The following is a 12,167-nucleotide window of genomic DNA, read 5'->3' as shown; positions in this document are numbered from 1 at the left end:
CTGCACATAGAAGCTGAGAGCTTCAATCCAGGTGATGAATCGGTGTTCGATCTGACGCTGCTCAACAATGAGGGAAGTAACCTGGTGGATCCCAAACCTTCAGTGGCCAATCGGGAGCCAACTTTGCTCGACTTACACCAGGATGCGGTAGAAAGAGGCCTGTTTGAGTCCTACACCTACACAGGTGGAGCATTTAGAAATTGCATGAAGTAATCCAACCCGCTTTCTCGCTTGATGTTTAATTTTCGCATCTTTTGGACAATATTTTCTTTCCAGGAATCTCCTCTACTTTGTTGACATTCAGACCCTTCAGTCTGAGGCCAAGAAGCATGTACATGCTGCAGGTCACTGCCAGTAAGTATTAACACGTGTGCTGAAGAAAAACCTAGAGTATGCAGGTTATTTTCTATTATTTATGATACATTCAGGGTGTTTCAGTTAAGCAGATATTTCATCCGGGCTTTTGTTTTTTTAGAGTCTCAGAATAATTTGATCGGTCGGACTCAGCTCTTCCTAAAAACCAACCCCGCCCCAGAAGGCGTGGCGTGCCAGGTCCAGCCTGAGGAAGGGTTGGAGTTACACACTCCCTTCAGCATCTTCTGCTCCTCGGGCCGGGCGGTACGAACGTGTCTCCCCACAGACTTATTATGCATTCAACTCTTTATTTAACAAATGCTTCACAAATGAGATCCACTTCCAAAAGATTTTCCATCATTGCTGTTGAAATCCCTTTCAGTTTCAGTTACAGGTTCCTGAATAATGCATTTTTTTGCTTTATTCTTACTTATTAACCACACATTCCTTGGGATATTTGACACGTATTTCAGAGATGGAGAGCAGTATTTAGATCCAACTATTCTCCCCCCAACTTTAAGTTTTTTAATAACCCACCCATGTCTCTGCCCTCATCATATTGGTGCTTTTTGTGAATATTTAAGGACCTAGAGTACAAGTACAGCTACAGTGTAGGAGGCAACCCCCCCTGGATCCTGTACCAGGGAAGAGACTTCCAGTACTACTTCAGCCTCCCCTCAGGTGACCCCAGTGATGACTATAAAGGTGAATATTGGGCACAAATATACAGATTAATGAGATTTAACATACATCAACCTCATTTATTTTTTTTCTCCTGCTTATTGGATTGGAAGAACTAATTTAATGCTGTTTTTTTTTTTCCTTCAGTCACCATCTACACTGAAATCAAAAGCAGCGGCTCTGGATCAGCCACCAAACCGTGTCCGGTCACCGTCCGGGTCAGACCAAGCTTCCTCAGAAACACTTCCTCCTCTTCATCATATGATCAGGATCCTGCTCTGAAGCTGTAAGAGACACGGTCAATATGTTTGTGCTTCAGTATGAATGCAGTTCGGACATTTGGCTTTTTGTTTCAGTACCAGGCAAAAGGAAGTTCTCTAGGCATACTTTAAAATTCAATATTTTATAAAGAAATGTGGTTCAGTTGTCAAATATCTATTAAATGGATTTTTAAATCTATTCTCTGTACAAAAATGCACTTTTGGGTGGATGTGAACGAACAAAACCAAAAAAAAAAAAAAAAAAATTTTTTTTAGATCAACCAAACTGACTTATGAAAATTTCAATAGCTTTTAAAACAAAAACTTTTTTGGAAGACATCAAAAACAAATGATCAAGTAAAACATCTAACCAAGAGCTTTCAATTAAAAAGTCAACTATTTGGCATGCTGAAACAGACTCAACTGTGCTGTATTTGTTTTCTGGAAACATATTTTGTTGAAGTAAGATTTGGTATACATGATTAAGCTTCTCTTTAATTATGTTTGAATATGTTTCACACATTTGTTGACAAGTTTGAAAAAACAGGAAATAGATATTAATTTCATTCATGTGCATGGTGGTAACATGGTCTTTCCTTCAAATGCATCAACATGTGGCAGCAATAATATAATTTTCTAACTTTTTCATTGCTTTTGGGGTCATTGATGTGTATCCACAATGGATCCTCGTCGTGCATTGGACAGACCCTTAGCTGCAGCAGCAGCCTAACATGTGACGTTTCCTCTTACTGCCTCCAGCTCAGAGAGTCTGAGGAACCTGTCCACTCTCATCCAGCTCGGGAATCCAGTGGAGATCCGTAACTTCATCCTCCTCCTGACCAGCGTCCTGAACAGGCTGAGCCAGGATGCTGAGGCAAACGCATGCGCACAGAGGCACACTCGCAATGTGCTCATCTGCACTTTATGCGAGCTTCAGAGCGGCGATCAGGTACAGACGCACAGACGTTGCACTGCTTGATCCCGTTTGCAACACTTTACACACATTTATTTTATTGGTTCAACGCAAATTTCCCTTTAGAAATCACTGACTGACAACATCTTCATTCTGAATGAGCTTCTGCGAGTTACAAATCAGGTGAGGGGAGGAATTTCTGCTAAGAAAACATCCTGAATGATAAAAACTGTCTTTGATTTTTTGTTTTATTTATTTTTAAATGCCTTTAGGTGACATTGATGAGTGTCAGACATGTAGCCTCACATGTCCGCTCTGTTTCGGAGAAGCTTCCTGAGGTCAGCGCTGACCAGGCGACGCTCCACAGTCTGATCACCTCTCTGTCACACTGCCTCCTGGTGGTCACGGGTTGTAGCTGCACACCTGAAACGCCACAAGCTTTTAACAGCACCCGCGTATCAGGAGCAGGATCACTCGTAGCAGAAAGCAGAGAGGATTCTGAAAATGCGTCTGATGGCTGCGCGCAAAGCCCGTCCTCCACTCCTGACCTGGAACATGGAGGAGCAGCCGCAGCAAAGAGGCTGGCGCAGCTCGGAGAGGAGATTCTGCGGTCTGCGGCGGACCTGATGCTGGTGCGTCCACGAATGTTCCTTGACACTTTAACTATTTTACAAATGGTTCTCCGCCGACATTAAATAGTCTAATTTATTTCCAGAGGCACGTTTTGTCCCTTGAAGCCAAGGCGCACAGAGTTGAAACCGGCCTTATGACTCTGCTGGCCTCCTCCCAAAACCGAAGCTCCTCCATCATCAGGGGGGGCTTCACCAGCGTCCACATGCCTGCCGCTCTGATCCAGCGAGTCTTTGGCCGTCACACTGGAGGGGCTCGGCCCAGACAGCAGCAGCCCTGCGTTTTACGAGTCCTGACCGAGCTCAGCCGCAGCTTTTACCCCAGGGACACACGCCCCCCGCACCATAAAACAACTCCAGCCTGTTTTTCCCAGCTGACGGGACCAGTGGTGGATCTCAGTCTGTTTGAATGCAGCACAAGGAGAAAAATCCACATTCACCCACTCCCTGAGCCAGTAAACACTGAGATGCAGCTTCCACAAAGAAACGTATGTCGACTCTTTTTTTGCTTTAAAACATTATTTCCCCCCCGTTTATCTCGTCCAGCTGAAGTTGAAATATGTGAAGCTCTTGAGAAGTTTCCTTCTCACCACGTTTCTGCTGCAGGAGAGCAGTCAGCACATCCTGCTGCGCGGCCAGGTCAGCTACCACAACTTCAGCATCAGCCAGGAGCTCCTACAGCGGGCCATCCAGGTGACAGTGGTGTTCACGCCGCCGTCCAGCAGGCCGTTTCCCATCATGCTTCTCTTCAGGTAGACCGTTTGACTACACACAATGAGGACACAAACAGCGCCCAACAGTAGCTTTTTTCACATCCTGTGATGATACAACCCAACAGTGCCAACGGGAAGGACTATGATCGATGAATTTTAAGCATTTTTACAGATTCCGGGTTGATTTTTAGGTCTGAACTTTAACCGAGCCGTTCCAACACACGTATATGCTGGTGATGTAAACTATAGCCCATTGCAGCTCTGGCTGTTTATTTAGGCTTGCTGTGCTGCTCAATGGTCAACCTCCACCCCGCTCTTAGGTCTTTTCTAGCCTCACATTTTCTTCCAGGATCTCAGTGTATCCAGATCTATGTCTTTGAGTGAAATCTGACTAACCACAGCACGATTTTATCCAATACAACAAGAACAGGATTACTAACTTTAGCTTTAAAACCAGATCTGCAGAGCGCACAGCTAATAGTTGTACTCTTATTACAGTACAGAAGGCGAATATTCATTCATGCTGGACATTTTGATAATCAAAACAGCAAGCAGGTCCTGTGTAGGTCTGTCACATCAACTCCTGATAAAATACAATGAAAGCTCTTGTTGCAACATGCCATGCTAACTTCTTTACTGAAAAAATCCAAAAGATTAGAGGATCTGTTTGTACATCCATACTAAGTTCAGTACCAACGTTGTCTCCTACCAGAATTGATTTTGACCAAATGTCCCAATTCAGCCAAATAAACTCCAAAAGCTTAGAGCAGATAATTCAGCAGTTAAGTTCCTCCTCAAGCTGCCTTGATGTTCTACCCACAGTTTTCCTTAAGAAAGTTTTACCTGTCATAGCGTCTGAGTTGACCCAGATAATAAACATGTCCCTTCTGTCAGGTGTTTTCCCCCAGTCCCTAAAAACAGCAATTATCAAACCACTGCTGAAAAAGAACAATTTAGACAAACTTCTACTCCAGAACTACAGGCCCATCTCAAACCTCCCCTTTATCAGTAAGATCATTGAAAAAGTTGTGTTTCAACAATTAAACACCTTCTTAACTACGACCAGCCGCTTTGATGTTTTCCAGTCAGGCTTCTGTGCTCACCACAGTACAGAGACCGCCCTGATCAAGGTGTTTAATGACATTTAATGACATCCATAAATACAGACTGTGGAAGAACCACCGTGCTGGTTCTATTGGACCTCAGTGCAGCATTTGATACTGTCGATCACTCCATCCTGTTAGAACGCCTGGAGAACTGGGTCGGCCTTTCTGGTACAGCTCTCAACTGGTTTAAATCCTACTTAAAGGACAGGGAATTTTTTGTATCAGTAGGTAACTTTACATCAGAGATGACAAAAATCCCATTTGGGGTTCCCCAAGGGTCCATCCTGGGTCCCCTCCTTTTCAATATCTACATGCTCCCTCTAGCCCAGATAATAAAAAATAACAACATCAGCTACCATAACTATGCAGACGACACACAGCTCTACATCACCATGTCACCAGGTGACTATGAACCAATTCAAGCACTGAGTAAATGCCTAGAAGAAATCAATCCGTGGATGTGCCAAAATTTTCTTCAACTGAATAAAAACAAAACTGAAGTAATAATATTTGGACCAATAGAGGAGAGATCAAAAGTTAACACACAGCTTCAGTCGCTTCAGCTAAAAACCACCAATCAGGCCCGAAATCTGGGTGTAGTGATGGACTCAGACCTGAACCTTCAAAAGCATCTAAAGACAATTACAAGGTCAGCTTTCTATCACCTGAAGAACATTTCTAGGATTAAAGGACTGATGTCTCAGCAGGATCTGGAAAAACTAATCCATGCGTTTATTTTTAGTAGAATTGATTACTGCAACGGTGTTTTTACAGGTCTGCCTAAAAAGTGGATCAGACAGCTGCAGCTGATCCAGAACGCTGCTGCCCGCGTCCTCACTAAGACTAAGAAAGTAGAGCACATCACCCCAGTTCTAAAGTCCTTACACTGGCTCCCAGTATCTCAGAGAATAGACTTTAAAATACTTCTGTTAGTTTATAAATCCCTGAATGGCTTAGCTCCTAAATACATCACAGACTTGTTATCAGTGTATCAACCCTCCAGACCACTAAGGTCTTCTGGCTCCAGTCTACTCTGCATACCTAGAACCAGAACCAAACAAGGAGAAGCACCATTTAGTTCCTATACTCTACTTATCTGGACCAAACTTCCAGAAAACTGTAGAAGTGCTAAAAGTCTGAGTTCTTTTAAATCAAGATTAAAAACACATCTGTTTAAAATTGCCTTTGACTGTTCTAGTTAAACAATTTTACTGTTTTTAATGTTCTTTTTTGTTACTACATTCTATCCCAACTTGCTTTTATTCTATTTTCTATCTACATTTTATTATTTTGCTATATCGTAATCATGTAAAGCACTTTGTATTGTCTTGTACTGAATTGTGCTATATAAATAAATGTGCCTTGCCTTGCCTTTGCCTTGCCATGAGTTCTCACGAATAACAGAAAACTAGATCGAGGTTGTCGGTTGTCTCAGGATGTTTGAGAGGCCAACTCCCAGCATGCACCACCTGCAGAGGATTCACCAGTGGGAGCAGAACACCATGCGCCTAACTCTGCCCCCGTCCTACCTAAACGGTGAGAGAAATCTCTCTCTGTTCTACTCTTTTCTGCTGTTGTTTCTTCCAGCTGACTCGTTTCCTCATTGTTTCCAACATAGTTTTAGTTTGCATAAAAAAAGATTGTAGTTTTTTTTTTTTTAGACAGACTTCTTTGGGGTTCTGATTTCAACATTGACACATTTTACCCACTCAGGCAACTTTCCGCTGAATGAGATTTTGTGTTTTTTTTTATACATGCAGAAGAGACTGCTATGAATAAAATGACATTTCAGTTGTAGGAATGCTACTAATAAACAGGCAGTCTCTCGTTTTTTAGCCTGCTTGCTTTTCTACACAGCTCAGTCTGTGTGATTACAACTTCTTTGGCATCACAACAGTTTTTGATGTATGAAAAAGAAATAACCTTGCAAAAAAATAAATAATCTGCAAACTTTCCAGCTGCGGGCGTGGCTCACATCGCGCTGCTGGACGCCGATTTCAGAAGAGTCCCCAGGAGGAAGCTGCAGAGCCAACAGATACGCTACAGTGTGACGGTGGACAGCAGCCTGTGTTTGTCCTGGGACGGACAGCAGGGGGTCTGGACGCGTCACGACTGCAGGACGCATCAAACAGACTCGTCTCCTGCAGTCACCTGCAGGTAAGGGACGGGCTTCAGAACATCAGACAGGTCGACATGGTGCAAAAGAATGTTGTTCATCTCAGCCAACCCAGATTTGATTTTACCTCATTTTCACTGTTTTTATCTGTACTTGCATTGTTTTATTGTGTTTTGTAGCAAGTTTCTTAATTTGTTATTGTGTATCATTTTATTGTTTTTAATGTTCAGCACGTTGTGTCAGCTGTGGCTGCTGGTAAAGCGCTTTATACATAAAGTTGATGATGATATTGTCTGAATCTAGCTGCTACCATCTGAGGCCGCTGACGGTGTTTCAGCAGCAGGTCCAGAGCAGCCAGGACACAGGACCTCTGGATCCCTTCCTAAGGTGACCCCCTCCCTCATTTAACCTCATTTTCACACGAGATGACAACTCCTGTGGGGACAGATTTCTAAAATGTTGAAAAGACTCAAGTTTAATTTTAAAAATGTAAATAAAAAGTTGACCATGGGACTCTAATGTCTTTTTTTTACCTCTCAGTCCATCCAGCGATCTGACGGTGCTCAGTACTCTGGCCGTCCTTCTGGTCCTGTACATCCTGGGTCTGCTCTGGTCCCACAGAGCAGACGTCGTGTCAAAGGAGAATCAAAAGGCCCACTACGTCTCTGACAACGATCCAGCAGACCCGTATCTCTATGCTGTCTGCGTTCACACTGGTCTGTGCTCGGCAGCCCGTATGACTGCAAAGGTAGGTCCCTCCATGTTCCAGGACATTGTGCTTACAAGCGATGGCGTCTTTATTCGCAGATTAATGCTAAAAGATCGTGTGTTGGTTGGGAAGCTTCTGTGCGTTTGCTTACATTTCGCCTATGTCACGCAAAAGGTCTCTCCAGACTGTTTTACATAGTTATGGTATGTGTACGCAAATCTGGGGAAGCTTTCAAAAGTTGTGCAGGGGCTATTTTTCACACAACACAACATCATATATGTAAAACAAAGAAATAAAAGGGAAAAAAAATCCCATGCCCATATACTTAAAGAATAAAAAACCTAAATGCAACTGATAGATACGGAAGAGGATTAGGGCCACTCAAAAAAAAGTCTACTAAATTCTGACTTTTTTCTTAGAATTCTGAGATTAAAGTCAGAATTCTGACTTTTTTTCTCAGAATTCTGAGAAATAAAATTTTTCTCAGAGTTTCTCAGAATTCTGACTTTTTTTCTCAGAATTCTGAGAAAAAAGTCAGAATTTAGTAGATTAGGGCCACTCAAAAAAAAGTCTACTAAATTCTGACTTTTTTTTCATAATTCTGAGATTAAAGTCAGAATTTAGTAGACTTTTTTTTTGAGTGGCCCTAATCCTCTTCCGTAGACAGAAGCCCAAATCCCCCCAAATAAATCTAATAATCAAGATAAAAAAAATGCTAAATTTATCAGACTGAAATATATATTGAATTATAACTTCAAGATCCTAATTTTATTGGGCAACTTTTTCGCGTCTGTCAGGTTTACATCGTGCTCTATGGTGCGGATGGATTCTCACAAACAAAAGAACTTCAAGTCCCAGGGTGCTCTCTGTTTAGAAGAAACGCCACAGACACCTTCATACTGAGGTAAACGGACTTTATGCTTTCTTAGCAATATAGCAAAGTTTCCAACATAAAAAAAAAGAAACTGTGTTAAGAAGTGAACCTGCTAATGTTTTAGTAATACTGTAGAGAAGGTTTGCTTTGTTTCTGGCCTCCACAGCGCGGCGGACAGCCTGGGCCCGGTGTGGGGGGTTCACATCTGGCATGACAACTCCGGCTCTTCTCCTGACTGGTACCTCAAACGAGTCGTGGTGTCGGAGGTAAAACCTCGGTTTGTTGCCTGCACTCTGCTGCTAAGGTCTCTGCTCTCTTGGTCTGACCTAAAAGCTGGATGGCTCGATTCTTGCTGTCCAGGTGAACGGAGGGCGGGCGGAGGCGCGCTCCTGGCTGTTTGTCGGTGAGTGCTGGTTGGCCGTAAACAAAGGCGATGGTCGAGTGGAGAGGATGCTGCGTGTCTGCTCTGAAGAAACACATTTCGCTAAGGTGCGACAACTGGACACAGCTGTGAAGCCTAATGGGATTCAGGCCTCATCGTGACCCCCCCTGTCTCCCTCCTGCACTCTTGCAGACGCTGCTTCTCAGGTTTTCTGACTTCTCAGCTGATTTCCACACGTGGCTTTGTGTGCACGGCTGCCCCAGCCCCAGCTCTTTCACACAGACGCAGAGACTCAGCGTCTGCATGCTTCTCGTGCTGGGGTACGCATGCGCCAACGCTGTCATCATATCCCGTACAGACGATCAGGTGGGTTGGCGTCCATGATGGCTAAAATATGGGGAAATAGGTGGTGCAGCACCCTATTTCAATTTGCACATATCCTTCAGACTGTTAAACTGCTGAAGCCACAAAATGGACTCTGTACCACACGTGAATAGCACACTGTCTATTTCCCATGCATTGTTTACATTGTTACATTGTTTTAGATTTCAACTGTGTTAATAAATCGCTGCTGCATCTTTATCCTGAAAATTAGTGCAACCTACTGTGATTTTTAAAGCTGTATGCAAACGAAATTTCATTCTATACGCACTTTGTGCATACAAAATGACAAATCTATATATCTATCTATCTATCTATCTATCTATCTATCTATCTATCTATCTATCTATCTATCTATCTATCTATCTATCTATCTATCTATCTATCTATCTATCTATCTATCTATCTATCTATCTATCTATCTATCTATCTATCTATCTATCTATCTATCTATCTATCTATCTATCTATCTATCGGCCCGGCAGCATGATGCTGCCACCGCCATGCTTTTGGACAAACATCTAGCTGACTGGACCATGGACTACCTCACTGACCGCCCTCAGTACGTGCGGCTGCACGGCTGTCAGTCAGAGGTGGCACTCTGCAGCACCGGGCCCCCCAGGGCACCGTTCTGTCTCCGTTTCTCTTCACCCTCTACACCTCGGACTTCACCTACAACACGGACAGCTGCCACCTTCAGAAGTTCTCTGATGACTCGGCCATTGTGGGCTGTGTGTCTGAGGGGAACGAGCTGGAGTACCGGTCGGTCATCATGGACTTTGTTGACTGGTGTGAGAAGAACCATCTGTGCTTAAACACCAGTAAGACCAAGGAGATGGTGATCGACTTCAGGAGAAGACCCCCACCTCACTCACCTGTGAACATCCAGGGGCAGGACATAGAAACTGTGGAGAGTTTCAAATACCTGGGTGTTCACGTCAATAATAAGCTGGACTGGACACATAACACCGACGCCCTGTATAAGAAGGGCCAGAGCCGGCTCCACCTCCTCAGGAGGCTGAGGTCCTTTGGAGTGAGCAGGCCTCTGCTAAAAACTTTTTATGACTCTGTGGTGGCCTCAGCCCTCCTCTATGCTGTCGTCTGCTGGGCTCCTGGCAGCACAGAGCGGGACAGAAAGAGACTGAACAAGCTGGTGAGGAAGGCCACTTCTGTCCTGGGCTGCTCTCTGGACTCTGTGGAGGAAGTGGCTGAGAGGAGAGTGTTGTCCAAGTTCACATCCATCATGGACAACACCTTCCACCCCCTGCACCAGACTGTAGAGGAGCTGAGCAGCTCCTTTAGTGCAAGACTTAGACATCCTGTCTGTAAAAAGGAGCGCTACCGCAGGTCATTTATTCCTGCTGCTATCAGATTTTACAATGCTGCACTGTAACTGCAACTGTGACCATAACTGTAATAATTAATGTGCAATAACCAAGGTGCAATAATCTATTTAATACACTGTCCTACAACACGTGCAATAATCCTGATGTAGTGACTTCTGCTGCTATCATCACCTGAACATAAGTCAGCCCACATGTATGTATGTATGTATGTATGTATGTATGTATGTATGTACAAATGTATACAATGTATATGCACATACATACGCGTAGGTGCGTATGTAAGTAGGCGCATGGATATATGTATATATTTGAGTATATGGATATGTTTATATATATATATATATATATATATAGACCACTAAGAATGTAAATGAGACATCATATGCCCATTCCTATTTCCTTTTTTGTATTTTTTGGTATTCTTTCTGATCCATTGTATATATGAAGATTCACTGTATATAATTGAATGCACCTTCCCTACTCTGCACCTTCTTGTATGAGCCGATGTGACGAGTGAATTTCTCCATTGTGAGATCAATAAAGACTATCTTATCTTATCTTATCTTATCTTTGCCATGGGAACCATGTGTTCACGGTGATGTCCAGAGCCACTTCCTGTTTAGGTGACTTACTGATTGGTTGCATTGGACTTGATTTAGGGGTATAAGAGTGAAGGAGGCTGAATACAGTTGCACAACACTGTTTAATGGGAGAAGCATGTACTGTTTTCATTCCACTGTGCAGTCATGTGCTCTGTTAAAATCGCAGTAAAACACATAATGCACGGAAACGCGCATCTTTTTTTTTTCTCCCTGTTTACAGTTGCCTTTCGAGGTGGGCGTTGTCGACGTGTCAGTCGTCTCTGTCACAACCGGACTTCTGAGCGTGATGGTTGCGTTGCCCGTAGCAACTCTGACGTCGCTCCTGTTTCGACTGACCGGGAACAGAGCGGTGGCATCCAGAGACCCACGTGCAAACCACACAAAAACGGCACGGGGGGATTTTCAGGGTCAGGTTCGATTCGGACTCTCGTCAAGTTTTCTGTTTTTTTTGTTTTGTTTCTTCTTGCTTTTATGCTGGAATCTGTGTGTGTGTGTTCTGATTAACATGTCCTTGCAGGAATCTTTTCAGCAAACAACAGCGCGTTAGACTACCGCCTGCCTTGGGACAGCCGTTGGACGTGGACACAGGAAGCCTTAAGGAAGAAATACCAGGTTGACCTTCAAGCATTTCTGTTTTTTTATTGACCGACTTCTCTTTTACAGCCATTTAAGGCTCTGTCTGAAGTCTGTCTCTTTGCTGTAGGATACAGATATCCTCTCAGCTTCCTCCGTTCATGAAAACAAAGGTCTGGATGAAGAGGCGACGATCCAAACAGGCACAGGGAAAAGGACTCATGGTCGTCCGGTGTTTGAGGGCAGCAAGGGAGCTGCCTTGCTGATTTCAAAGGAGCAAAATCGTGATCAAACCCCTGAAGGAAGAGCTGAAAAACGTTTAGCTGAGAGGCGTCGGTATGAGGCTGACACGCCTAGAGGAGATGCGGATCCCCCCGTTGGGAAACAGTTCAGTCCTCGGTGGTATGGGTGTCAGTATTTGGCCTGGGCGGCGTGGGGGCTGCTGTCTCTCTCATGCTTAGCGGTCACAGCTGAGCATGGAATGAGGTACAGCGTTTTTCACGTCTCTGCCTTTTTTGAAAGAAAATG

General features: G+C 43.8%; 1 protein-coding gene across 1 annotated transcript in view; it reads left to right on the top strand.

The window, feature by feature from the left end:
* Positions 1 to 12,167, top strand: part of LOC105926536 (polycystic kidney disease 1 like 1) — a 28,748-nt gene that overhangs the window by 8,289 nt on the left and 8,292 nt on the right. The window contains exons 12-32 of the mRNA XM_036125754.1: positions 11 to 184; positions 277 to 354; positions 476 to 618; positions 939 to 1,059; positions 1,183 to 1,321; positions 2,055 to 2,244; positions 2,335 to 2,391; positions 2,481 to 2,840; positions 2,924 to 3,325; positions 3,444 to 3,589; positions 6,092 to 6,192; positions 6,615 to 6,813; positions 7,076 to 7,159; positions 7,313 to 7,520; positions 8,279 to 8,385; positions 8,522 to 8,621; positions 8,716 to 8,844; positions 8,930 to 9,103; positions 11,287 to 11,473; positions 11,584 to 11,678; positions 11,770 to 12,125. Coding sequence (XP_035981647.1) covers positions 11 to 184; positions 277 to 354; positions 476 to 618; positions 939 to 1,059; positions 1,183 to 1,321; positions 2,055 to 2,244; positions 2,335 to 2,391; positions 2,481 to 2,840; positions 2,924 to 3,325; positions 3,444 to 3,589; positions 6,092 to 6,192; positions 6,615 to 6,813; positions 7,076 to 7,159; positions 7,313 to 7,520; positions 8,279 to 8,385; positions 8,522 to 8,621; positions 8,716 to 8,844; positions 8,930 to 9,103; positions 11,287 to 11,473; positions 11,584 to 11,678; positions 11,770 to 12,125 — 3,550 coding nt within the window. The remainder of the gene's footprint in view (positions 1 to 10; positions 185 to 276; positions 355 to 475; positions 619 to 938; positions 1,060 to 1,182; positions 1,322 to 2,054; positions 2,245 to 2,334; positions 2,392 to 2,480; positions 2,841 to 2,923; positions 3,326 to 3,443; positions 3,590 to 6,091; positions 6,193 to 6,614; positions 6,814 to 7,075; positions 7,160 to 7,312; positions 7,521 to 8,278; positions 8,386 to 8,521; positions 8,622 to 8,715; positions 8,845 to 8,929; positions 9,104 to 11,286; positions 11,474 to 11,583; positions 11,679 to 11,769; positions 12,126 to 12,167) is intronic.

Source organism: Fundulus heteroclitus, chromosome 21 (assembly GCF_011125445.2).
Source record: "Fundulus heteroclitus isolate FHET01 chromosome 21, MU-UCD_Fhet_4.1, whole genome shotgun sequence".
NCBI classification, from domain to species: domain Eukaryota; kingdom Metazoa; phylum Chordata; class Actinopteri; order Cyprinodontiformes; family Fundulidae; genus Fundulus; species Fundulus heteroclitus.
This window is presented reverse-complemented; position numbering and strand designations above follow the sequence as displayed.